The sequence below is a fragment of the Plasmodium inui genome (assembly GCF_000524495.1).
Source record: "Plasmodium inui San Antonio 1 unplaced genomic scaffold supercont1.14, whole genome shotgun sequence".
Taxonomy (NCBI): domain Eukaryota; phylum Apicomplexa; class Aconoidasida; order Haemosporida; family Plasmodiidae; genus Plasmodium; species Plasmodium inui.
In genome coordinates this window covers 62,791-86,209 of record NW_008481848.1, presented here as the reverse complement: position 1 = coordinate 86,209, position 23,419 = coordinate 62,791, and the positions used below count along the sequence as shown (strand labels likewise).

At 44.7% G+C, this 23,419-nt stretch overlaps 8 protein-coding genes across 8 annotated transcripts in view; 5 read left to right on the top strand and 3 right to left on the bottom strand.

Annotated features, from left to right (window-relative positions):
* Positions 1 to 298, top strand: part of C922_03347 (hypothetical protein) — a gene marked incomplete at both ends in the record, with an annotated part of 3,517 nt that extends 3,219 nt beyond the window's left edge. Inside the window, one exon of the mRNA XM_008818939.1 lies at positions 3 to 298. Coding sequence (XP_008817161.1) covers positions 3 to 298 — 296 coding nt within the window. The remainder of the gene's footprint in view (positions 1 to 2) is intronic.
* A 2,213-nt stretch (positions 299 to 2,511) lies between these two features.
* On the bottom strand, positions 2,512 to 3,156 carry C922_03346 (hypothetical protein; the record flags this gene model as incomplete). Its single annotated transcript, XM_008818938.1, has 3 exons — positions 2,512 to 2,630; positions 2,753 to 2,814; positions 2,969 to 3,156. The coding sequence occupies 3 exons, from the start codon at positions 3,154 to 3,156 to the stop codon at positions 2,512 to 2,514; spliced, it is 369 nt and encodes a 122-aa protein (XP_008817160.1).
* A 1,037-nt stretch (positions 3,157 to 4,193) lies between these two features.
* C922_03345 (hypothetical protein) lies at positions 4,194 to 5,078 on the top strand (the record flags this gene model as incomplete). The annotated part of the gene is made up of 1 exon (XM_008818937.1): positions 4,194 to 5,078. The coding sequence occupies one exon, from the start codon at positions 4,194 to 4,196 to the stop codon at positions 5,076 to 5,078; it is 885 nt and encodes a 294-aa protein (XP_008817159.1).
* A 1,519-nt stretch (positions 5,079 to 6,597) lies between these two features.
* C922_03344 (hypothetical protein) lies at positions 6,598 to 8,727 on the top strand (the record flags this gene model as incomplete). Its single annotated transcript, XM_008818936.1, has 1 exon — positions 6,598 to 8,727. One exon carries the CDS (start codon positions 6,598 to 6,600, stop codon positions 8,725 to 8,727), a length of 2,130 nt encoding a protein of 709 aa, XP_008817158.1.
* A 336-nt stretch (positions 8,728 to 9,063) lies between these two features.
* Positions 9,064 to 11,766, bottom strand: C922_03343 (myb proto-oncogene protein, plant; the record flags this gene model as incomplete). The annotated part of the gene is made up of 1 exon (XM_008818935.1): positions 9,064 to 11,766. The coding sequence occupies one exon, from the start codon at positions 11,764 to 11,766 to the stop codon at positions 9,064 to 9,066; it is 2,703 nt and encodes a 900-aa protein (XP_008817157.1).
* A 2,067-nt stretch (positions 11,767 to 13,833) lies between these two features.
* Positions 13,834 to 15,726, top strand: C922_03342 (hypothetical protein; the record flags this gene model as incomplete). Its single annotated transcript, XM_008818934.1, has 3 exons — positions 13,834 to 14,515; positions 14,744 to 14,818; positions 15,065 to 15,726. 3 exons carry the CDS (start codon positions 13,834 to 13,836, stop codon positions 15,724 to 15,726), a joined length of 1,419 nt encoding a protein of 472 aa, XP_008817156.1.
* A 1,760-nt stretch (positions 15,727 to 17,486) lies between these two features.
* Positions 17,487 to 20,009, top strand: C922_03341 (hypothetical protein; the record flags this gene model as incomplete). Its single annotated transcript, XM_008818933.1, has 8 exons — positions 17,487 to 17,841; positions 17,967 to 18,028; positions 18,173 to 18,211; positions 18,392 to 18,453; positions 18,655 to 18,734; positions 18,902 to 18,965; positions 19,187 to 19,224; positions 19,408 to 20,009. 8 exons carry the CDS (start codon positions 17,487 to 17,489, stop codon positions 20,007 to 20,009), a joined length of 1,302 nt encoding a protein of 433 aa, XP_008817155.1.
* A 1,584-nt stretch (positions 20,010 to 21,593) lies between these two features.
* On the bottom strand, positions 21,594 to 22,966 carry C922_03340 (ubiquitin-conjugating enzyme E2 H; the record flags this gene model as incomplete). The annotated part of the gene is made up of 5 exons (XM_008818932.1): positions 21,594 to 21,742; positions 22,016 to 22,144; positions 22,298 to 22,465; positions 22,689 to 22,768; positions 22,917 to 22,966. 5 exons carry the CDS (start codon positions 22,964 to 22,966, stop codon positions 21,594 to 21,596), a joined length of 576 nt encoding a protein of 191 aa, XP_008817154.1.
* Positions 22,967 to 23,419: the final 453 nt, after the last annotated feature.

Sequence of the window (23,419 nt, the reverse complement as noted above, 5' to 3'; positions counted from 1 at the left end):
TAATAAACAGCCCACTCCTAATAAACAGCCCACTCCTAATAAACAGCCCACTCCTAATAAACAGCCCACTCCTAATAAACAGCCCACTCCTAATAAACAGCCCACTTCTCATAAGAAGTTCAGTCCCCCTAAAAATGCCGATTCTCCCACTGTCTCCGGCTCCGCTCGAGTTTTCAGCAATTCTTCGAACGGAAACAAAGGATTGGGGGTGCGTGTATTTACAGACGGCCGAAGTCCCAATAATAGAAGAGGAGGTACAAATGCTCCCCTCGTTAAGTTTAGAAAGCGAGGTGACTGATGTAAAAATTTGCATGCATAATGGGGGTGCAAGGGCGTTCACCTTAAGTTGAGCACGCGCACATGTATATATCCGTTTCTGTTCTGATGGACGCGTCTGGATTGTGCAGAGGTGTAAAATAAGCAATTCTTCAGATCATAATTGGACGAGGAACAACCGGACCTGAATGGTGCACCTTCTTTAGTATCGAGACACGGCGTGTTATGAAGCCGAAACGGTGACTTACCTTTACGCATTGCGGACTGGAGAATGCTTAGCCTAGGTTCCCCAAGAAGAGTTGCCGCGCATCATCCCCTCAGTTCATCATCCATCAGCAAAACAGCCCATCAACCCAACAGCCCATCAACCCAACAACCCATCAACCCAACAGCCCATCAACCGTTGTCCCATTTTGTCGCGCACCAGCACTAGCATCCACCCCCATAAAGTAACGGACGAATTCTTTAAAAACGCACACCGAGGAGTAATATGGCTCCTCCTCCCTTCGTCACATAGTTCTCATTTCGGAAAAGGGACTAATCTTTCAAGTTCAGAGATAATTAATTTTTGCTTTCTACTACATATGTGCCTCCGGTTCGTGAGGCCTGTGTCGTGTTAGCGATACGCCTTGGAGAATAGCATCGTGTCCGTGGTCACCGGTCACACGGTCACACGTTCGTGCGTCCACGTGTCCACGTTTTATGGGAGTTTCTTTTTATTCCTTCATTCCTCTTTAATGTCTTATGCCTAATTAAAAAAAAAAAAAAAACGAAAAGGTGTACCTTCTTTTAATTTATACCCAATTAACTCCAAATTATGGTAGCCTCTTAGCACAGGTCCATTCATTTTTGTTGAGCTCTTTAAACTTCTGCATGCTCCTGTTGGCGTGCCGACAGCTTTTTACACCGACGTTGTATGCCTTCATGGGTTGGAGGGGGCGTTAAGACGACAGGCCCGCCGATACATACAGCCGCATGCACACGTGCATAGCGAGCTTCTACTCGCTTTGCCATATCCCTACGTGGCATAGTGTGCCATTATTCATTTTTTCACGTCGCGCGGTTTCGTTATGTACCTCGTTACATGCTTACGCTTCTCCCTCGTGACTAATTTTTTTGTAGCAGCTTTAGGGTTCCGCCCCTCCTCCCCATCACCATCCTTAAATTTAATAGTACATTTTTTTCTTTTATTAATCCGTAGTGAGCCCGCAAGCAGGGTTGTGTGCGAAGCACGTGTTCTGTTTAGCTTCTACTTATGAAGGTCCGTTGATATGCGTTTCTCTGATGAGGCACAAGGTGGTGCGCAGAAAAAAACAATTCCTAATTCGTCGAGGAAGAAAAATGGGGGCGCCGAAAGGAGGTTACGGGAAAATTGGCTCCATTCTATAATTTTGATGCATTCCGATATGAACCATCCCTATTTAGCCTTTAACCATTTTTTGAGGTGTGCTGTTAAATTGGTTTGAAGGGGAAGTGCCCTAAAGGCATCCTTCTGGTAGGTGTTCTTTTTCGAAGCCATTTTGAGCAAAAAGGGGAGAGTCAATCTTCTCACGAAGTGGCATTATCCCCAATGGGGAAGGAAAAAAAAAAGAAAAAAAAATGAGCTCTCCACCCATTTGCAAAATGCACTTCCTTCACCAGCAAGCGGTTTGCACTCTATGAGAACAGCGCCCCGTCTTTGTCAAATTTCGCTGTGAGGAAGTCTCTACGTCACGAATTCAACTTGGGAAAGGAATATTTTTCCTTTTCCACATTTTCTCGTGCGTTCCCAGAGCGCAACGCTAGTCGAGTGACAACAGTTGGTAGGCGCTTTACATATCGTGGAACCTTGGTAGAGGAAATTCTCCCCATTTGGGATTAAATCAAAATAATTCGAGCAACAAGAATGATGTCGGCGTATTTATATCGCTGAGTTTACCAAAAAAAGGAGAAGAGACGAATCGAAACAAACACAAACGCTCAAGGGAACGCGAAAAAAAAAGAAACAAAAGAAATAAATAATAAAAAAGGAAATAGAAAAGATAATTCTTCGCACATATTAACACCATGCAGTGTAAATCATGCTTCCTCTAATTTTTTTTTTTTTCCATAGTGCCAGTTGCCTAACAGCGCTATTTACTTTCTTACACCACTTCCAGATGAATGGCAATGAGGCAGACATAGAACCATCTTGACGGATTGGAATGTCTACGGCGAGGAGTCTCAAATGGCTGTTACACAGTCAGCTGCTCTTCCCTACATGTTGCTCAAATTTTTGACAATTTCCCTGTTGGTATTGTTTTCTTTTCTCACTTTCTCCACCTCTCTCATTGCGAGCAGGTTCCCATGGCATGAGGTGCAGATGATCTTCAGTCCTGCGAAGTTGGTTGGTGAGTGAAAATAAGGGTGTAGATTTCTAATGAGGGGAATGGACACATATGCTGTCATTTTTTACGGCGCTATGTGCAGCAGTTCACTGCGTCGCTCCCATTCGTACCTTCGGCAGTGTCCCAGTGAACCTTCACATTCGTCTGCTTGACTTTGTCGCACCTCCAGCACCTGCAGGGGTAGGAATTGACAGGAAAACAGTCACGTGGTGGTGTCATGTGGTGATGTCATACGGTGGAGTCATGTGGTGGAATTAAAGAGATATTCACCATGAATGTTCACTGCAAAGGAGGAGCAAATGCTCCCTCTAGATCCTCCGTCTTACATGAAGGCCTTCAAAGAACTGTATTTGTGCACAATTGCACTCTTGGGGTCGAATTTGCTATCCAGGTGCTTCCTCGGGAGGGGCTCAAACTTCTTCAGGAGTTTCACCGCTTTGTTCCTCTCCTTGCTAACGTTCGACGACAGGATGCTCACTAAGTCGCTCTTCTTGTAGTCCTTGTGTTTGACCATGTTGGAGGGGGGCGCATTGGGCCGATGAGTGAAGAAAAAGGAAGCGCAAAAAAGTGACGCACAAAATGAAGCTCCAAAGGAAGGTCCAAAGGAAGTGTAAATGTGGAGTGCAATTCCTCCGCGCAGAAGTTACGCGCGGGAAAGCGAAGGCCAAAGGGCGAAGTGGAGAAAAATTCCTCAAGTGGTAAAAGTGGCTCTTGGGCACCAGCAGGATGATGCTCTCAATTAGCAAAGCGCCACAAAATTAAGTGTTCCGTTTGTGAGGCGCCTGTCGAGTGCCCGTCGGAGGGAGAAAAGGGAGTCACTTTAAGTGGTCGCGCATGCATACTCACGTATGGGTTCTCACTTTGTGAGGATACTCACGCGGCGCCGCGTTCCTTCGTGCAAACAGGAATGCGCCCATACGTGTATATGATCGTGCGCCCCTAATCGGAAACGGACATGCGTCGCCAATAGCCACCGCGCGGAAAATGTGAAAGCGCAATATCTCGCAAAAACGGACCCAAATCTTTTCTCCACTGGATGGCACAAAAGAAAAAAAAAAAAAAAAAATACTCTTCGTTCGTCTTGTGTAAAGAAGGCCCCCTTTCATTTTAAGAGGCATAGAAAAAAAAAAAAAAAAATTAGCAAACTGAGCGGAAGGAAAGCGGCATGAGGAAATAGCCTGATGAATCAGCCCAGCAAAACTGCCCCTTCAAAGAAGAGAATCAACCAATTAGTGAAAAGGCCAGAGAGCGTAGCTGTGCATATATACATATAATTGCAGTACGTGATAGGGGGTCGTCTACAAATACTGTCATATAACTGCGGACGCACGGCAGTGTTTTTTCCCCCCACTTTTGGAGGTAAAAATAGCTCGAAATTTTTTTTTTTTTTTTTGCACCACTGTGGGTACTTCACTTCATTTACATTACATGCTAGTTCTCTGTGTAGAGGAGCTGTCCCACACGCAACCTCGCTATCCCTCGCCTACTTTACAACGCTGTTGAATCGAAACTGTTGCACCAGGGAGAAGAGGAGATATTACCACTAGCAAAATGATGGCGAAAATGCTGGACATAGTGGACCAATCGGGAAAAAGTATGAGTCGAGAAAATCTGAAGGGCGAAATAAAAATCCTCTTCACAGACCTAGATGGGACTTTGCTTAACAATGACCATAAACTATCCTCACTGAACATGCAAACGTTAATAAAGGCCAAAGAAAAGGGAATTAAAATTGTGCTTGCCACGGGCAGACCCATATTCTCTGTACAAGGGGTCATAGGGGAAGAATTAAAAAAAAACGACTTAAAGTTATTCCCAGGAATATATCTAAATGGATGCATAACATATGATGAAAATGGAGAAAAAGTAATTGATCACGTTCTTAATGATGAGTTGAAAATGGATATTCATAATTTTACAAAAAAAGGAAAATTCGATCAGTACTGCATTTGGTACACAGTGGACAAAACTTTCTGCTTCACCCTAAATGAAGAAATTAGGAACTACATGGAAGTAGAAAGCGTCCGTCCTGAAATTATTAATGAAGAAATTTTTAAAACTTTGAGGGTGTATAAAGTGCTTATTTGTTTAAATGAGCAAAATATTTGCTCCATTTTTCAATCCTGCAAGGATTTGTTTTCTCACAAAATTAACGTAGCAAATAGTTTTATGAGTTATATTGAGTTATTTCACCAGAAGGCCAACAAGTTTGAGGGCGTGAAGAAGATTTGCGAGAGTTACAATATCAGTTTGAATAATGCCTTGGTCATTGGGGATGGCGAGAACGACATAGAAATGCTCGAGGGGATTCCCGCTTCTGTTGCGCCCCGTAGTGCCTCCGATAAGGTTAAGAGGTGTGCTAAGTATATTGGCCCCTCCAACAACGACGGTGTGGTTAGTCACGCGTTGCAGCGGTTTTGCGGGGTCCACCCGTGAGGCGCCTCGGCTTAGCTGTGTATAGAGACGCCGTTTGTAGAGGTGTCATGTGAAGAGGCGCCATGTGAGGCGCTGCGAACCGAGGCCGTTGCGCGAGGAATGAGGTTGACCAAGCGGTAAAGCGACGCATTACGCTGCAGCGGGACTCCTCGATGTGCGGCTTCGAGCGGCTTCGAGAGACTTGGTGCAGCTCGACCAGACCTTGCACCACGTACAGCACAACACATCCACGGAACGAACTCCCCAGCGCCACCCTAAGCTGCGTTGGCAACGTTGAAAGGTCTTCTTCCCCTGCCCACCCCATGTTAGATTGTTTTAATGTGTTTAATCTGTTTAATGTGATTAATTAAATTTTGGCTCCGATTTTTTCGCGAACATTTTTTTGAGCGCGTCGCCGTTCTACGGGCGCCAGCCGCCGCCCGGCTTTATTGCGCCTTAATCAACTATTCCCTAATTAACTCCCCCGAGATCTGACTACTCCCTAATTGATTGCTATTCATTTTTACCCTCGCTGGGCGCTATCTCGTTCGATCTGAGCACATGCCCCGCATGAACATCGGCTATCCTGTATGAGGGAGCAACCTTTTGTTGGTTTTCCAACCGGGTAATTAACGTCTCTTGGGTGGAACCCCATGCCACGTCCCACTTGGAGGATGCAGCAGAATGGGCCCTCTGTCAACTTGGCAAGAGGATCAAATTGTTTCCTAAGATGTTTTGTGTATCCCGTAAGAGTCACTGACTGATTGGCCCTTTTTTATATAAATTTTAGATAATCCACTTGGAATGGTTTTTCCTCTTTGAGAGGTCACTTCCTCTGGCAGGTATCTATGATTATGTGTCCCCAAAGGGGATGTGGTGACATCCCGATCCATTCTTCGTCTTAAAGAAAAGGACCACAAATCATCTTTACAGAGAATTGTTGCTCAATGAAAAGGGGAGCCACAAATGGGGTAGAAGCGAAGGAGGGAAGCATGAGGGAAGAAGCAAAATGAGCAGCGCTACGTGGATGTAATTTCCACTCCCACGAGGGGATTCCCTTTGATGTACCTTCCTGTGCAGATTATCCAATGGTAGTTTTCCTCCCCAAAAACTGAAAATAAAAATGGAATTACAAAAGGGGGAAAAAATTGAACGCGCGAGAGGCAAATTTTGAGAAAGGCACGCAACGGTGGCGAATGGCGGCGAATGCAGAGAAGCGACTAGCTCCGCCTCGAGCGCAAGCAGTAGTTCGGCTGAAAAAAAAATAAAATGATAAGTGGTAAGCAGCAAATGGCACATGGCAAAGCAGTGTGCGAACCACGAAGGTGCGCGCGAGTCGCCTCCGCAGGCCCCCTAGACTGTCCTTTCTCAGACCAACGAAATAGTTTAAAAAAAAAAAAAAAAACAAGAGCAACAAGGAACCCGCGACAGAGCTCGACATTTAGGCGGCGCTGAGGGAAAAGGACTCGGGTAAGGGTGGATCCATAACATTCGAATTGATAATAAGCGGGAATCACCTCTTGAGGAAGAACTGCCCAGCATGAGGGAGGACGACGGGGGGAAAAACCCTAACGGAAGGTCAGCCGACTTGAGCAGCCAAAATGACGACGTTGTAGGGGATGACGAGTACCCCGAGGAATTTTCCGAGTCAGGCGAATCCAATGAGTTTTTAGAAGGGAGCGGGGGGGGAAGCGGCGATGGAAGCGGAGGAGACAGCGACGAAGGAAGGGGAGAACGTGCAGATCGCGGAAAGCAGGGAGAGGGCCCATGCGCGAGTAGCCTGCAACCCGAGAAGGAAGCAGAACTCCAATTTGCTAAAATGAAAGAAGAGGTCCTGCCTGTGCACAAGAAAAATATAAGCGGACTAAAGACAGTACGAAAGGGAAGTAGCCTCATACTGACCGGCAATGACAACTGCATCCGCATATATGAATTTCAGAGTATGAACAAGGCGGAAAAAAGCTGTTCCAAACTTATCACCTTAGCAGAAGGATCCATCATTCAGTCAGTGGATGCGACTAGTAACCTGATCTTGGTAGCGAATGGAAATAAATCATATGTGTATGACCGGACAGGGAAAATAGTGAAAAATACGATCAGGGGAGATATGTACATTACCGATGTTAATAAAACCAAAGGACACACGAGAAGTGTTAACTGTTGTCGATTCCATCCCTGCAATGAAAACATCTTCGTAAGTGGAAGCTTAGATAGTACCGTTAGAATTTGGAACTTGGAGAAAAACAATTGTTACGGGATTGACAAAGAACTAGTGCACCATCAATGTATGAAGGTGGTGAATGAAAGGAACATGATTCAAAACAATGTCCTATGCTGTCAGTTTGTCCGGGATGGAAATTCCATCATCTTGGGGTGTGAAAACGGACAGATAGAAGTCAGAAATAAAATATCGAATGATTATATGTATAGCCCCAAACCTAAGCAACACATCAGGAGAGACATTTCCCATTCCGATTCCATTGTCGACATTTTGACATGCAGAAAGCGGGATCACTTTTTTTTTACCAGGAGCTTAGATAACAGCGTTAAGTATTGGGATAGGAGGAATCTACAAAGGTGCGTTAAAACCATTGAATTCGTTCCGACCATTTTTAAAAATAGCAACATGTCTTTGTGTGGGAGTGATGAGCGATACCTCGTGCTGGGAACACAAGAAAGGAAAGAAGTGGTAATAGATGAGGTGCCTATAAATGAGGGTGCCATAGGAGACCGAGGGGGGGGGAGTACCCCTCACGGAAAAAATTACATACCCCAGGAACTGAAAAGGAAGGGAGCCGACTCATATGCCAACAACTATGTGAAGGTCTACCAGGGGGATGAAGACATGGAGCAATTTCTAAACGAAGTTGCTGCTTCGAACAAAACGGAAAAGTTCATACAAGGTGCACTAAAGATTTACGACACATACGGGGAGGTCTTCGATTTGGTACATGAGAGGCGGTACGAAGAGGAAGGGATCATATGCACGCATTTTAATGACCACATAAATCAGCTCTTTTTGGGCACCACGGATGGAAACTGTGTCGTATATTACGATGACAGTGATGACGACCAACGCAGGGGTGCTGACGAGCGCAGCGCCGAGGTGCCTATGGGAAGGAAAAAAAAAGGAGGCGTCCTGGAGTACTTATGCAAAGGCGTAAAACGGAAACAAGAAAATGCCTCCTTTTACACCAACTGTGAACACATATATAATTTGGATAATCTGCCGAAGGAAATCACAATAACTGACGATGGAAATGTACTTATAAAGAAGGACGTGCTTAATGCTAAGGTTAAAATGAACCCCAAACTGAGCTCCTTCACAGCAAATGCATATGAGAAGAAGAGGCAAGTCGGGATGTATTCTAAATATATAGTAGATTCCAAGCCTAGTAGGAAGAACTCGCCCATCAACCAAACCAACAAGGAGAATGAGTATGAAGAAGAAGACATCGTCGAAAATTTGCGAAAAAGAGAACAGAGAAAACAAGGGGAGGACTATTTTATGAATGTCTACAAGTATACGCAGCCGCGTGCCATAATTGATTACTCCTCTGGCGAGGAGCAAGAGTACTCGGAGCTTCTGAAGAAACCCAAGTGCCCCCAGTGCGGGGTTAAGAACTGCGTCTGCGGGTTTATGCGCTCGGGGAGGAAGCGCGGTCGCTGAGGGGGAGAAGTATAGCAGCTGTGGGGTAGAAGTATAACGGCGGGGTGCAAACCCTATACTGCCGCCATCCGCCATGGACACTTCCTGATTCGAATGACCTACACCGTTTACACAGTTACGTGTTTTCAGAGGTTGGAAGTTCGCCTGCTTGGTGTGCACGTGCGGTTTGTTAAGAAAGTCAAATAGTACAAAAAAAAAAAAAGGGAAGAAGCGGGGTTGGCTGGGAGGAGCCACATTCCGGTTTGGTCCGGTTTGGTTCGCTTTGGGGGCAATCATCCGGGTGAGTTGACCTCTGCTGGAAGATCTGTCCAAATGCGACAGCACCCTTTTTGGCGCCTACGGGACGGAGACTGGTCTGGGGTCGCCTTCCCGCAAGCGCTTGTTGTCCTCAAGCAGCTCGACGTACAGCCGCTGGAGTGACTTGTGATACTCAATTTCCTTTTTATTTTCCTCACGTTCTTCCCGAATGCGCTCACGGGCATGCGCTTTCTCCCGCTCATGCAGAGCGCTCAGCGCGTCCTTCTCATTCGAATAATTTACAAACAAGTTGAATTGTGAATCGAAGGATTTTTTATAACCCTTAATTTTTCGCTCATAACCCTTTGTGTATACGTCGTATTTGTTTTCTGTTTTTTTATAGAGCTCTACATTTTTGTGAATAAACCTGTTCATCTTTTCACATGTGTGTTTGTAACTCTCTTTGATATCACGTTCGCTCATATGTTCGATAAATGTGTAGCTGTTTTTCGCTGGGCAGAAGAGGACTTCGTCGTTTATTTTACTCCATGTTTCTACGTTGTGTGGTTGGCGGATGGGCGACGAGGTGGCTTCATCAGAGGGGTTCACTTCGGCGGAGGATTTCATCCCATTTGCCTGTTCCCCGTCAAGATGTCCCACTTCGCCCTCCGGAGGCGTAATCTTCTGCAACTCGGCTTGGACAAACTGGAGGGCCATCCTCATGTAGGTCTTGTCCACATTATCCAGGGGGACCCTTTTCTGAATGGGCGTGCCATTTTTCATTGGATAATTAAACATATCATTTTTGATCAGAAGGAGCATTTCGTTACGTACGGCATTTTCCACCTCTTTTGACGTGTCGTCCTCTGGAGTGCTGGGCAGTGGTACCGACGGGGTTAAGTTCATTTGGGGAAGGAAATAAGGCCTTGGCAAATTCCACCTAATAACTTTATTTTGGCTATTAAACCTTTCCTGTTCTCTTTTAAGCTGCTCCAATTTTTTTTCCTTTTCGATCTCTTGCATGTCTTTTTCTATCTGAACTTGTCCATAATTTATTTGCGACTCTTGTTCGTTTAAGTCCTCCGGAATTTGTAACTCGATGACGTTGGACTCTTTTGGCAAATGTGACAGGGAAGATTTTATGAGCAACTTAGCTCTGTCGATTTTTTCTTCGTAATCTTCATCGTACAACTCGCTCAGCAGAGTATTCCTGTCCAAAAGGGAATTCTCATTTTTTCCAATCTTGTAAGATATAATTGAGTGAGCATACAGACTGGGATTTTTTTTGTTGCTCCTAATGTCATTTATAATTTTGTCTTTTAATTGGTTTCTCTCTTTGATGGAGGTTTCACTTGGATTCAATTTTTTCCAGCTTTCTATTTCTTCTCGCACTGCTTGGACATTTTGGGCAATGTTTTCCGGTTCGTCGTGAAGCATCGGGGAGTACTCTTCTTCGTCATCCACGTTGTCGTCGGGCACTTCGTCTTCAACCTCCCCCCCCTGCTGCTGCTTCGGCTGCTTCTTCGGCTGCTGCTTCATCTGCATGGACTCCCCCATCCCAATGATGGGTTCGTTCATATTTCTTGATATAATACTCTGTGCGGCTTTCTGTATGCCAAAATCTAGTTTGCTTGAGAAGGCAATCGATTTGCTGTAAAAGTTGGTTCCGATGGAGGAAAATTTGTCCCTCTCGTTTAACATAAAAGGGGAGCTCGTCACACTTGGCAGTATGTTGCTAATGGCTAGTCCGTTTTGGTTGTTCTTCTCATTCTGTTCTTTTATAATTTTATTGAAGGAACTAGCTTCTTTGTTAATTTGAATTATTTCTTCCAATTCATTTTCGTTTAAAATGGGTTCTGGTAGATTCAGTCGGACCCTTTTTCTCAGGTGACTCAATTCGTTGTACTGCTTGTCGTAATTTTCGATGGCCAAAAGGAGGTCCTTCTCTTCATTATTTCGTTTCCCCTTGGACGATGCTTTCTTCCCCGAAGCATTCGTCTCATCGTGGTGATCGTACGGACCCAATGCTACATCATTTATATTATCCACGTCCATCGATTTTATGCTTTTAAATTTGCTTTCTTTTTTTTCATCGAAATGGGTAAGCGACTGTTCCTCACTCACGTCGAAGAATCCCTTGGCCGGTTTTCTTTCGAATAGGATCTCCTTCACATGATCTATTCTGTGTTTATCATTTTTTTTGTAACCCGTCGTGGTGGAAACAATTCCTGCGGCTTTTAACTCCCTTTTTTTTTGCAACAATGCCAACCGTCTCGCTTGTTCTAATTGCTTTTCTCTGGCCTTCCTCTTTGCCTTTTTCCCCTTAGTATTTGCGAGCCTTGCTTTCGCTTCTGCTAACATTTCTTTTTCGTCTTCATCCATATCCACGGGGTCAGCCTTTGCAGGTTTCGTCTCCGGTGCAGGATCTATTTCCCCTGGTCGTAAATGTCTCGGATTTTTGTTCTTGTCGTACACTTTCCCTTCTGCTTCATCCAGGAGGTATTCATAATGATCTAAACATTGCTTAGCTGTTCTTCCAACTATGGGTGCAATTGTTCTCCATTGTGTTGGGAATAGCTTGGCCAGATGTAGAAGCTTCTCTTCTTCCTCTTTACTCCATTCAGTTTTTTTCACTGATGGGTCTAACCACTCATACCATCTGGCCTTGCACTGCTTGGCTGACTTCCTCACCAGAAGGGACGCAACTCGGGACCAGTTGTTCAGGCCGTACTTCATCACGGCCGCCTTCAGCACTTCATCTTCGCAGTTCTTCCATATTCCTCCCTTGATTTGGATCCTCATGGTGTGTTAGAAAATAACTTGACAGAAAAGGTTCCTCGGTGGAGATATATACAGGTATAACTTCCGCGTTGGGCACAAAATCAAAGGTGGTGGACGGTGTACCGTTCAGTCGTTCTCTGCTTGGAAAAGCCACTCGAGCTAGGTTCGTAAAAAGAAAGCAGATGGTACATGCATATGAATCGATATGCAATGTCATATGGGCAAAAAAAAAAGGGAGAGAACCCCTTACATTAAAGTACTTTCTCGTGTCATGCTTCTTCCCACATTTAGTACCCTCATCAGAGTGAGCAGCGGAAACGACTTTCTGATCCAATCGGGGGAGCTCAAACTTTGGGTGAAGGGTTCCTCCGCTCTTTTGCAAAGTGTGAGCTTTTCCTCTTGGGCGGCACTTTCTTCACGGCGTAAATCTCTATGAAAATATGGCCAGGTTCTATGTTGTTTCCTGGTCCTGCGGAAAATTCGTCAAGTGCGAGCGTGGGTTACGCCTGGAGGGTTCCTCATACAGCCGAATGAAAGGTACCTCTTCTGGGAAAAGAGGAATAATGGTGCAGCGCCCAAGTTCCAACGGGGACAGAAAATACACGTGGGACGCAAATGTGATGTCCCCACATTGTACGTATCTTCGCGTACCTGCTATGCTTAAATTTGAAGAAAAACTTTTCGTCACAAGTGGAGGCAGAGCGGGGAAATTAACACGGGGAAGGGGTCGTCCGGGGGAAAATTAATAATAAGTGAATACAAACATTTACGTGATGGAAGCACGCGCGCGGATCACGTTCGTAATCACGTTCGTCAATCACGTGCCCACGCGTAAACGTTGAGGCCTGCGCTCGCGAAGAGAGTATAAGCGCGCCCGGCCCATTCCAGCAACGTGGATACAATTGTAAGAGGGTATATTTTATAAGGTATACAAAAATAACTGCAGTTGGCCATCCGCATAAAATGCCATTTTATTTATTCTCTGTTCAATTCGGACCAAGTCACAGTGAGGTGACTTTTTTTTTTTTTTTTTTTTTTTTTTATCTTTTTTTTCAATGTGCCAATTTCGCAATTTCACGTAAAAATAAGAAATTTTTTAAAAATGCTTTTGAATTTTTTAAAAAATGAAAAAATTTGTTGCGAGGAAGAGAAGCCTTCTTATTTGTGACTTTTTCTTCCCCTTGCCTCTTCCCTCTGTTTGTTTTTAACTCCCTTTGCTTTTTTGCTCTTTTTGTTCTTCATTTTTTTACGTTCCTCCACCAATTTGCCTACTTTTCCCCACAGGCATATTTTTGTTCCCCCCCTTGGTCTGTACCTGCGTATATTCCTTGGTCATCATTTGCAGTCTCCCCCCAGGCCAACTTTATACAATCAAAGGAAAACAAAAAGAAGGGAGTAGCAACCCTTTTTTTTAGCGTTGGAAGTATTACTCAATTCGGAACTTCCGCTGCACCGCTGTTGGTTGCATCGAGCCACCGTATACGCGTCAAATTTGACCATTTGAAGAATAAAGAGAAAGTGGAAGGAGCATACGGAGGACAGTGCTAAATTGTGAGTGCCGAGTGGGTCAACCGAAATCTGCAGTAATTACGGGGATTTGCAGTGAAGTTGCAGTGGAGTTGCTTCTGGGCGAACTGTTTTCTAATCCGTTTGCTAATTTCCGAGCCAGGGGATGGACGAGAATGTGCACAGAGAGTGATGGAGTTGGGCTAGCCACTGCCTGTATGTATGCCCACCCGCACGTATATTTTTACACTCGCGCATCGTATTAAATTATCGAGAAAGAGAAAAAGACTGAGCAGCCCCCCCCAATGCACCACCCCACGGACACACAGACCGTTTTATTACGTTCCACGTAATGTTTAAGGAAGGGGGAGAAGAACATGCTCACGTAACTTCGCCCACGCAACTTCGCCCACGCAACTTCGCCCACGCAACCTCGCCCGCGCACCAGAGGCATCCACGCTAGACCATTCCGATCGTACCGATCACGCCGATTACGAGGATTGCGTAAATTGCGCAGATTAGGTGGATCACCCCGATCGATCCCACCACGGGGAACCACACACCACCACAGAATAGTGACAAATGGTACTGGAAGATTTTAACACCCTACCCCTAATAAAGTCAATAAGAGAAGACAACCTTGACAATGTACTCAAATTCCTTGAGGAAAACTACAAAGAGTATGAAGTTAATGCCAAGGGTGAATATAGCAGCAAGATAGAAATCATAGATAAACAGACCCACTCTACCCCTTTGTTTTATGTGACTGCAAGGAAAAATGACGAAGAATCGGTTGACCTATGTAAGTTATTGATTGAAAGATTTGCCATCTGCAATCCCACGGCAAAAGACTTAATGAAACAGACTTGCTTGTTTTATGCTGCCAGAGAAGGGCATACCAATTTATGTAATTATTTAATTGACAAGGGTTGTAACCCTAATGACGCGGATAATTTTGGACAAACATGCCTATTTTATGCTTCAAGAGAGGGGAAGACTGACTGTGTGGAAACTTTAATAAAGAAAGGGGCAAACCCTAACTTACTGGATTTGAATAAACAGACTTGTTTGTTTTATGCGTGCAGGGATGGGAGATACGACACGGTGAAGTGTCTACTGGAGAACGGGGTTAACCCCGCCATCAAAGACGCGCAGAGGCGAACCGCTTTGACGTTCGCCAAGGGGAATGGGCACAACAACATTATTAATTTGCTTAAGAATGCTAAGACACTGAGCAAGCCTTATGCGGAGGTGGCCATCACAAGTACGTACAGGCGCAGAGCGGTAGAACAGACGTTCGTGTAATGTTGCCTTTGTGTGATCCGGTCAAACCGCTCTGTTTCTTTCGTGCGATTTTCCCCTTGTGTACCCATCTCCCCGCGCTTGCATGCATGCGTGCTTGCAAAACGTGCCTGCCACAGTTTGCATTTTAAATAGACGCACATATTAGCTCATTCTTCGCTTCCCCTTTTTTCCCTCAAATAAAACACAGCGAGTTCCCAAGGAGGGATAGTCAAAAGTGAAAACAACGCAATTGCCAGCACCCCGGGGGATTCCAACAGTAATGGTAAAAAAATTGTGACCGTGAAAAAATTCGCGTCCCTTTCTATATGCACAAGCGCGCTATTTGTGCAACGGAAGGGGGGGGTACCATCTTGAGCAGAGAAGTGCCTTCTCTTCTGGGTGGATTTTCTAGGTTCACCCTCGTCATATATCCCCCCCCCTTTTTTTTTTTTTTTTTTTTTTTTTTTTATTTTTTTCTTCCACATCTGCAATTATCCGTTCGTTAACTTCTCTGCCCCTCGCTTAACAGTTAACGCCCTGCGAAAGAAGTACAAGCTACAGTACAGGCCGCTGGAGGAAGAAGATCCGCAGCTGTGGGTGGATGCGCCATTGATAAAGTTAAAAGAATTTGAGAGGAAGTTCCCCGACATAGCTTTATGGCCAAGGAACGTGACCACCACACCAAACTTAGAGGTGAACCACTCTAATGATCCCTTCAACAAGCAGTGGTACGTTATAGCGAATCAAATAATGCAAAGCCTAAGCAAGTACGAAGGGGGACATATCTTCGAGAAGCTAGTAGACGCCAAAAAACAAAACTGTCCAGATTACTACGACGTTATAAAAAATCCAATGTCATTTAGTTGTGTAAAAACGAAATTGAAAAAAGGGCAGTATGGGTTGCCGACTGAATTCATTAGAGACGTCCAATTAATTTTCGATAATTGTAGTCTGTACAATACGTCCGGGTCCCTTGTTGCCATTACGGGAAAGAACATCGAAGCTTATTTTAACAACCAGCTGATAGTAACAGGGTATAACAACTTCGTGACCAAGGCGAATACAATAAACGAGCGTTTGCAAAAAGTGGAAGATGAAAATGTCAAGTGGAGTGCTGAGCGGGAGGTGGTTAAGGAAGAACAGCCCGGCGAAAGGAACCAGGAGCAGAAGCCAGTCGCACCTATGGCTTGATTCGTTGCTCTACAAACACGCATCTTTCATATCTGCCTATCTACCCACCTGTCAAATCAATCCTTTTCAACAGAGGGTGAGAGAGAAAAAGGGAGAGGCGGCATGGCAAAAAAAGAGGCAGCACCTTTCCGTTTGAGAAGGGTAGGCGCACTGTATCAAATGATAATTGCTTTAAAACATATTCATCTCCTTTCTCGCGGAAGATCCCCACCCATCGACGACTCGGTTGTGCGCTGGGATGCGAACGTGTCGTTAATGTGGCCACCAATTGGGTCTTCAATTTAATCACTAATTCGATTTTTTATTGTATCGCTTCTTACACCTGTTATATTGCATGTCTGCAGTCACTCAATCGTTCACTTACCTCTTCGTTCCCCTGTCACGTCGCGGAGCCCCCTCCCCGCCGTGCGCGTTTTTCGTCGCCCCATCGGTTTTCCACGCTCATTTGCGAATTTGTAAATTTTTCAAGTTGTAATGTCACGAATGGAAATATGCACAAAAAAAAAGAAAAAAAAAGCAAAAAAAAAAAGAAAAAAATCGAATTATCCACCACATTTGTCTCTTTCTTAGAAACAAACTAAATTAAAATGTTTGATTAGCATATTACGTTACGAAGATTTTCAATAAAATATGTTAGTAGGCTTATATACTAATTTTTCTTCGTTTTTTTTTTTCTCATTTCAACACTATATGTGCACGAAAGTATACCGATACATGGACATACAACATTTTTTGTTTTTATTGTCACCCTCCATGTGTGTTTTCATGCAACTTAAGGTGGGTACCATTTTTATGCGATTTTATCGGCATTTTTTGAAGACATTTTTTGAAAACATTTTTAGAAGGCATTTTTGAAAACATTTTTTTTAGCCCTTTTAATAAAAGTGAAAATGAGCAAAAGGGTAAAAAGGCTGGGGTGATAGGGGGCAGGAGAAGGATAAATGCGAAGAATTTTCCTTTTTCCAAACCTTTTTGCATTTCCCCTTTCCCCGCACGTCGCATACATTTAGCCTCCCGTTGAGCACTTCACTTGTCCATTTCACGTGGGCGCTACATCCTTTCGAAGCTTACCGCACCACAGGAGAAACAGAAAATTCAACCATGTCGTCTACATCAGGAAAACGTAATTTTATGTCGTTCTTTTCGATCACACCTATGCAAACAGGATTTTTTTTTGCGTGTACGGCATGGTAATGTTACCTTTCCCTCACTTTTTACCTCTACGGTTAAAGCAAAATGCACAGTTTTTTTCAAGTGTAAAGACATTAAAAATTACTCAGCGGAAATAAAATGCGCAGATGGGCAAATGGAAAGAGGGGCGATGCAGGGTCTTCGGGTGGACAGCGATTAACAACGAGGTGAAATGGAAGGAGAGTCGAAATGGGGTGTAAAATGGAATGAACTTTTTTTCTCATTCAGTTAAACGCGTAAATAGGAAAGTTTTAAAACTGTTTTTTTTGTGTTTGTTCTCTTTATCGAAGGGGGCTTATCCCGTTTCTCTGTCGTTGAGCGGGGGTCACACATACCCACATATATGTGTGTGTGTGCTTATTTGTGGTTTTTTTTCTTTTTCTTGTTTGTTTCTTTTCTTGTTTTTTTTTTCGCCCCCTTTTGTGAGCAACTTTAAGATGAAGCCCAACTTCGTTGCGCGAATTGGCCTCCTGTGCCTCCTGAACATATGGTTAAGTATATTTTCCTCGCCCCTTTTAAAAAATGGAGGGGGGAGCCGCTTCTATGTTGCCTCCCAGGGAGTAGACAAAATGCGAAGGGATTCTCCACATCGCGCGGGTGGAGATTTTCCCTCAGAAAGGGTCAACCAAAAGAACAACCCCATTTTAATCAAATTGATCAAGCAAGACATACCATCGAAGAAAATGACAACATACTATGGCCAAGTGGCCGTAGGAGAGAAGTCGGAAAATGTAATCAATGTGTTATTCGACACGGGCTCTACGGAGTTTTGGATTCCATTCGAAAATTGTAAAGGAGATAATTTCCCCGATTCTCACAATAAATATAAGCGCACCAAATCATTTAGAAATAAATTTAGCAAGGAGGGACTTCCAACGTTGTTGGAGGTTAGCTATCTCAGTGGGAAGGTCATCGGGTTTGACGGTATGCCAAGTGGGTTGCGCCCACACAAGTGTGTCGTGACTGACCTATCGATGTTACCCTGTCCCCATTTGCATAGAATTATATGTAATGTTTTATCTCCACACCGGGTTATGCCAACTGTGCAGGCTACGACACCATAAAGTTAGGCGCAAATCTCTCCGTTCCGAACACAAACATTGCCTTTGCTGTACGTGGAGGAAAGAAGAAGAAAGACAGACCTACTCAATTTCTTCATCGTCGTGGTCTACTAGCCATTTTAAGGATGATCATATATATTGAGAAAAAAAAAATAATTACGCCACAAAAATTTTCCTGATCATCCACCTTACAGACGAAGATAGAAATACTCGTCTTAGAAGAATTTAAGTGGGTAACATTACATGGCGGGTGTAATTGACCTTCTCATGTCTTGGGGGGATATCTTCCGATTGTATTTCCATGTCGGATCACACTACGCTGGAGTTACCTTGTGCATATTTCTTCCCTCCCCTTACTCTTTGTATTACCTGCCCGATTGTAACCCCCCACACACTCCATCGCCTCCCTCAAGGATGGTATCTTAGGTCTCGGATTTGAGAACGCGGATTCGAGGCAGCGCGGGATGAAGCCCTTGTTAGTTGGATTTATTGTGTTCTCCAGGGGTGGTGGCCGATATGGTGGCCCTTCGGTCCCTGCAGGGATTGTCGCTTATCACCCCCGCCTGGGAATAACGAATGAGGGGGTTCCCCCAACAATACGTACTCGTAAGCGCTTACTGATACCCGCTCACTTATGCGCATAAATGAATGCCCCTCTATAATCAACTCTTCCCAGCCTGGACCATTTGAAGGATGAGAACATCTTAACGGACATGGGCTACAAGAACCAGTTTGGCTATTACCTATCCAACAGAGGTATTGAGTGGACAGCTGACTTGTGACCATTTCGGTGCAAACTTCGACCAGAGGAGATTCTTCTAGATCCGTTCTGGGCATGGATTATATGTCCCTCTGCATCATTTCCCCCCTCATCCGTATGGGCTATAAGTTATTACCACTTTGGTGCCCCTTCCTTTCCGCAGGGGGGTTCATTACTTTCGGAGGAGTGGACAACCGATTGAAGAGATCACCCGAGGAGGAAGTTATGTGTGTTGATCCCCCTTAAAACGTGTCTGCTTCCCCAGTTTGGAGGTCTATCGCTGGGGGATGCCAACATATGCGTCTGTTTATGCGTGTGTGTATGGGTGTGTTTATGCGCCTGTGCATGCTTACTCATTTTCTTACTCATTTTCTTACCCATTTTCTGATCCATCTGCCTACCCATTTGTCATTTCGACCCCTTCATTTTTACCTTAAAATCGGGATAGGTGGAGCCCCGTTTCGACCGAGATGGGCTTTTGGACAAGTGCGCAAGGGAGGGACTCGAGTGAAGGGGCTCGCAGTGAAAGTTTCTCTAATGTTTCTTTTTTCAGTCCCTTCACTGGAGCAGAAGTTGGAGGGATCAGGCGCAGACATCCGCATATCTTGGCATGCCTCTTTATGTGCGTATGCGTCTTTATATGAGCCCCCATTCTCCCCCTCTTACCAGTCGACATCGTGGGAGTGAGAAAGGAATATTCACGAGGCGTGAGCGTCGAAAGAAACCAAGACAAGGTTGTCGTGAAGTACGAAGGTTTCCACGATGGGGGGAAGAAGTCCATTATTGACACAGGGACGTTCTTTATATATGCCCCGAAGAAAACAATGCAGAGTTACCTAAACGGGTTGGAAATAAATTCCTGTGAGGATAAAGACAAGCTCCCTTATATTGTATTTCAAATAAAATCCAAAGGCATTGAAGGGATAAAAGGTTCAGCCATCATCGAATTGGTTCTCTCCCCAGACGACTACGTCATTGAGTATCTGAATGAGGAAAACTGGACCAGAGAATGCGTCCTGGGGATTCAAGCAGACGAACAGAAGGATGAAAGTCACATAGACGGATGGACACTAGGACAGATATTTATCAAATCTTACTACACCATTTTCGACAAGGACAATTTACAAATAGGCTTCGTTAGAAGTTGGCAAGAGAAAGGAAACAGAAAAGAAGCTGACCATTTTAAAAGGTCATTTCTTAACGTAAGGACAAAAAGGAGCAGTGGTATTGCCCGTCGGAGGGGGACTTACAATGGACCCCTCTTAGCATAAAAGGGGGTATGTTCAAAATTGGAGAAGCGATTCCAACATCTCAGGTAGGGGAAAAATTTTCTCATTGGAAGTAAAAAACTCTTCCTTGTAACTACAACGGAGTAGTCCACACAAAATTTTCTTCATCGGCTGTAACTGGTTACCCGATTGGTAAATTTAAAATCTCGAAAATGTATCAAAATGGGTACTTGCAGCATATAGGGGTTCACACCTTTGTATTTTTGCAAAAGAAGAGGGTCCTTCTTCACACACCTTCCGTTGTACTTGTGCATGCCGGGGGAGTGAGCTACCACGCGATGGCAAATTTTTTTTTTTTTTCTCTGCTCAAAGGGTAAAGAAACTGTTTTGTAGAAACTATTTATGGACTTAGCAAGGATACACACATTGCCATTATTAAAAAGCTAAACGGTGGTTGTTACACGGGTGTAGCACATCATCGGGGGAGGAGAAAAAAAAAAAAAAAGTGCTTCCCTGAAAACACCACCATGTAGGTGTATGCACGCAGAACGCCTGCGCGTGGGTTACATAAACTGACGGGACCCTCATGAGCTGCTGAATTTGTAGTTCGGAGTAGCTCTTCGGATGGGAAGTGGAAGGTGGAAAGAGGGAAGTGAAAGCTGGGAAGTCGAACGTGGAAAGCCGAACGTGGAAAGTGGAATTTAAGTTAGGGAAAGGTTTCACCCTGGTGCATATACACGGAAGTAACATGTACAGTGGTCAGCACAGATAAGTACCCCCCCAAGCACCACCCCTGTGAACAGAATAACGTGAAGTGCCACGAACCTGAAGCTTGTTGTGCAACGCATTATCTGTGCATAAAAAATTCCCTTTTTGGAAAAGGGGGGGGTTACCATTTAAAACAAAAAAAAAAAGCAAAAGGAGAAGGCAAATGGAGAGACTAGTTTCCTTTCATTGCAGTCTCCGCACCCCCCTTCCCCGGTCACGCTCTCATAAGAAAAAAACTTACAAATAAAAAATCTCATGCATGATAATTGTGAACGTGATTGGGCGATTACGACAGGGGTCGTTGGTTCAACGGCGGTGAACGGGATTTAGGGGAGGAGGGGTAGTACCAAGCGGGTACATAAAGAGAAACTTAGCACCATTGACAACTGAGGAACGCTTTGTGCCATTTACTTGCGGCAAGAAGGGCATAAAAAGGGTCCTCCTCCAGCCTTATCTCTTTTTTTTCCTTTCGGAAGAACGGGGTGCCATGGTGACCACACACACACATATACATACGTATAAAAATCTATTTATATAACTATGGGAGGTGATGGTCATAGCGACAGTTGTGCGTTCATTGCATACGGGAATGTGCAACGGAGGCGTAGCGTAGTGTCTGTGCATTTGTGAGTATACCTACAGACGTGCACCTCCACATTGCGGATACAAGGCGCACGCGGCCATCACGCCAGAGGTTCTCGTATTTACCTCTTGAAAAATTCATATTTCACAAATAAGGTACACACAAAAAAAAAAAAAAAAATAATAATAAAATAAGAAGCGTAAAAATGGAGGGAAAAAATGATCATAATAATGGTAATTATCGTCGTGGGGGTAATCATGGTGGGGGACGCCCCGTCACAGGTTGTCCAAGTCGATGTCCTGAACCTCCTGGTCGACGTAGGAAAGCTCACTCACTGGCGATATATTGCCATTCATGTTGGACGTGTTCTTCTCCTTTTTCTGTCTTTCCCACAGGTCTTTGCTTGCGTACAGCTTCACGTATTCTGCGAAGTGCCGTTGCGAGAAGCGTTGCGAGAAGCGGTGAGGCGATAGTAATCGGATAGTGAGCGAACATTGAGCAACTGGGAATAGATAGTACCAACGCCTAATTTACGAACTGAGAAAGTGACCCCCTTTGGTGGAAAACTCGCGGAGGTCCAGAAAAGGGACCAATTCCTTTAGCCCAACCGGCATGATGGTGAGCTAAGTTAGAGACTCCTGCACAGGGGGTCACTCCTAACACAACGCAGAATGGCTTGCAAACTGCTACGACGTACCTTTGACCTTTTCTTCGTATATATTTTTGTCTTTCATGAGCAAGGACGCCGCGTCGCTATTGAGGGGATCTGATGGGTTTGGGTAGGTCAGCAACTGGGGAAGGAAAACTTCGAAAACGTTCACGAGGCCTGCGGTAGGGGGGTTGGCCACGGTTGCTGTGATTTCTGCGATTACTGTGGTGGGAGGTGCATCAGCTGGGCTCCTATCCAATGAGAACCTCCTGCTCAAAGAAACCCTCCTGCCCAATGAGCATCTCCTGCCGAGTGCGCGCCTCTCCTTACTGTATAAGGGGGTCCACGTCTGGTTAATCACATCCAGACACACCGATCCGGAAGCTTCGTCCACATTTGGGTGCAGCAGCTTGTTGATAAATCCAATCGACGGAGAGGCAAAGGGGTAGTCATCTGGTAGGGTTACATGAACCTTCCATATTCCTCCTTCGTAAACGGCTAATTAGAGAGGAGGGTGAAACCGGAATGAATGAGCATACGGAGAGATGACACATAAAAGGGGGCATTTCCCTGCTACCCTCGCGCAGATCGGTTCGACACAGAAAAATACACGCGGACACACACATACACACACGTATGGATATACATATGTGTTATATACATGTGTCTATATATGGGTCACACCACAGGGGGACAACCGTCCCGTGTGCTCATTGCATACTGCCGTTTGGCCCGTGGAACATGACGTCGAAGTCCTGCGTGCTGCCATTGTTCAGCTCCAAGTCGTACCCAGCCATAATACTGCGGTGATAGGGAGAGGTAAACAGACAAATGTCACAATTTTGAACATACAAATGGGCGCACAGGGTGAAGCACATATTTGTGCGCAAGGATACAGGAGCGAATGCACGTGCGTGACTAGGCACGGCGTCACTCTTTGGAAACTTACAGCTTCGTAAAATCGCACTGCTTTCTGGTCAGAGATGCCTGCTGATTCATTGTACGGTTGGCGTCTTGTTGTTTCTTCTTTTTTTTTTTTTCCCCTTATTTTGAGGGTGTCCTTAGGGAGAGATTCGCTCTGCGGTAGCGCCTTTTCCTTTCGGATGTCTTTATCTTTGCCTCGCTGCCGACTGAAAGTATGTCACGCAGGGGGTCGAGACTTAACCAGTCCTTCAATCTGTGCAACTCGGTATGCACGCTCGGGGGTTACTAAAGGTTGACCCTTAGTTACTTCCGTTACGTATGGCAAACGATTGTGTGCCTTCGAATTGGAGTAATGAAAGTACACCCTTCGGCGGCGATAGCGAAAAATGCAGTTCGTTCGTTTGTTTCCTCGTTTGCTGGTTTGATTATTTGCAGGTTTGGTGTTTTTCTTGTTTGCTGGTTTTCTTGTTTGTTGGTTTCCTTTTTTGCTCGTTCTCTTGTTTTTTTCTTGCTTTTTTTTTTTTTTTT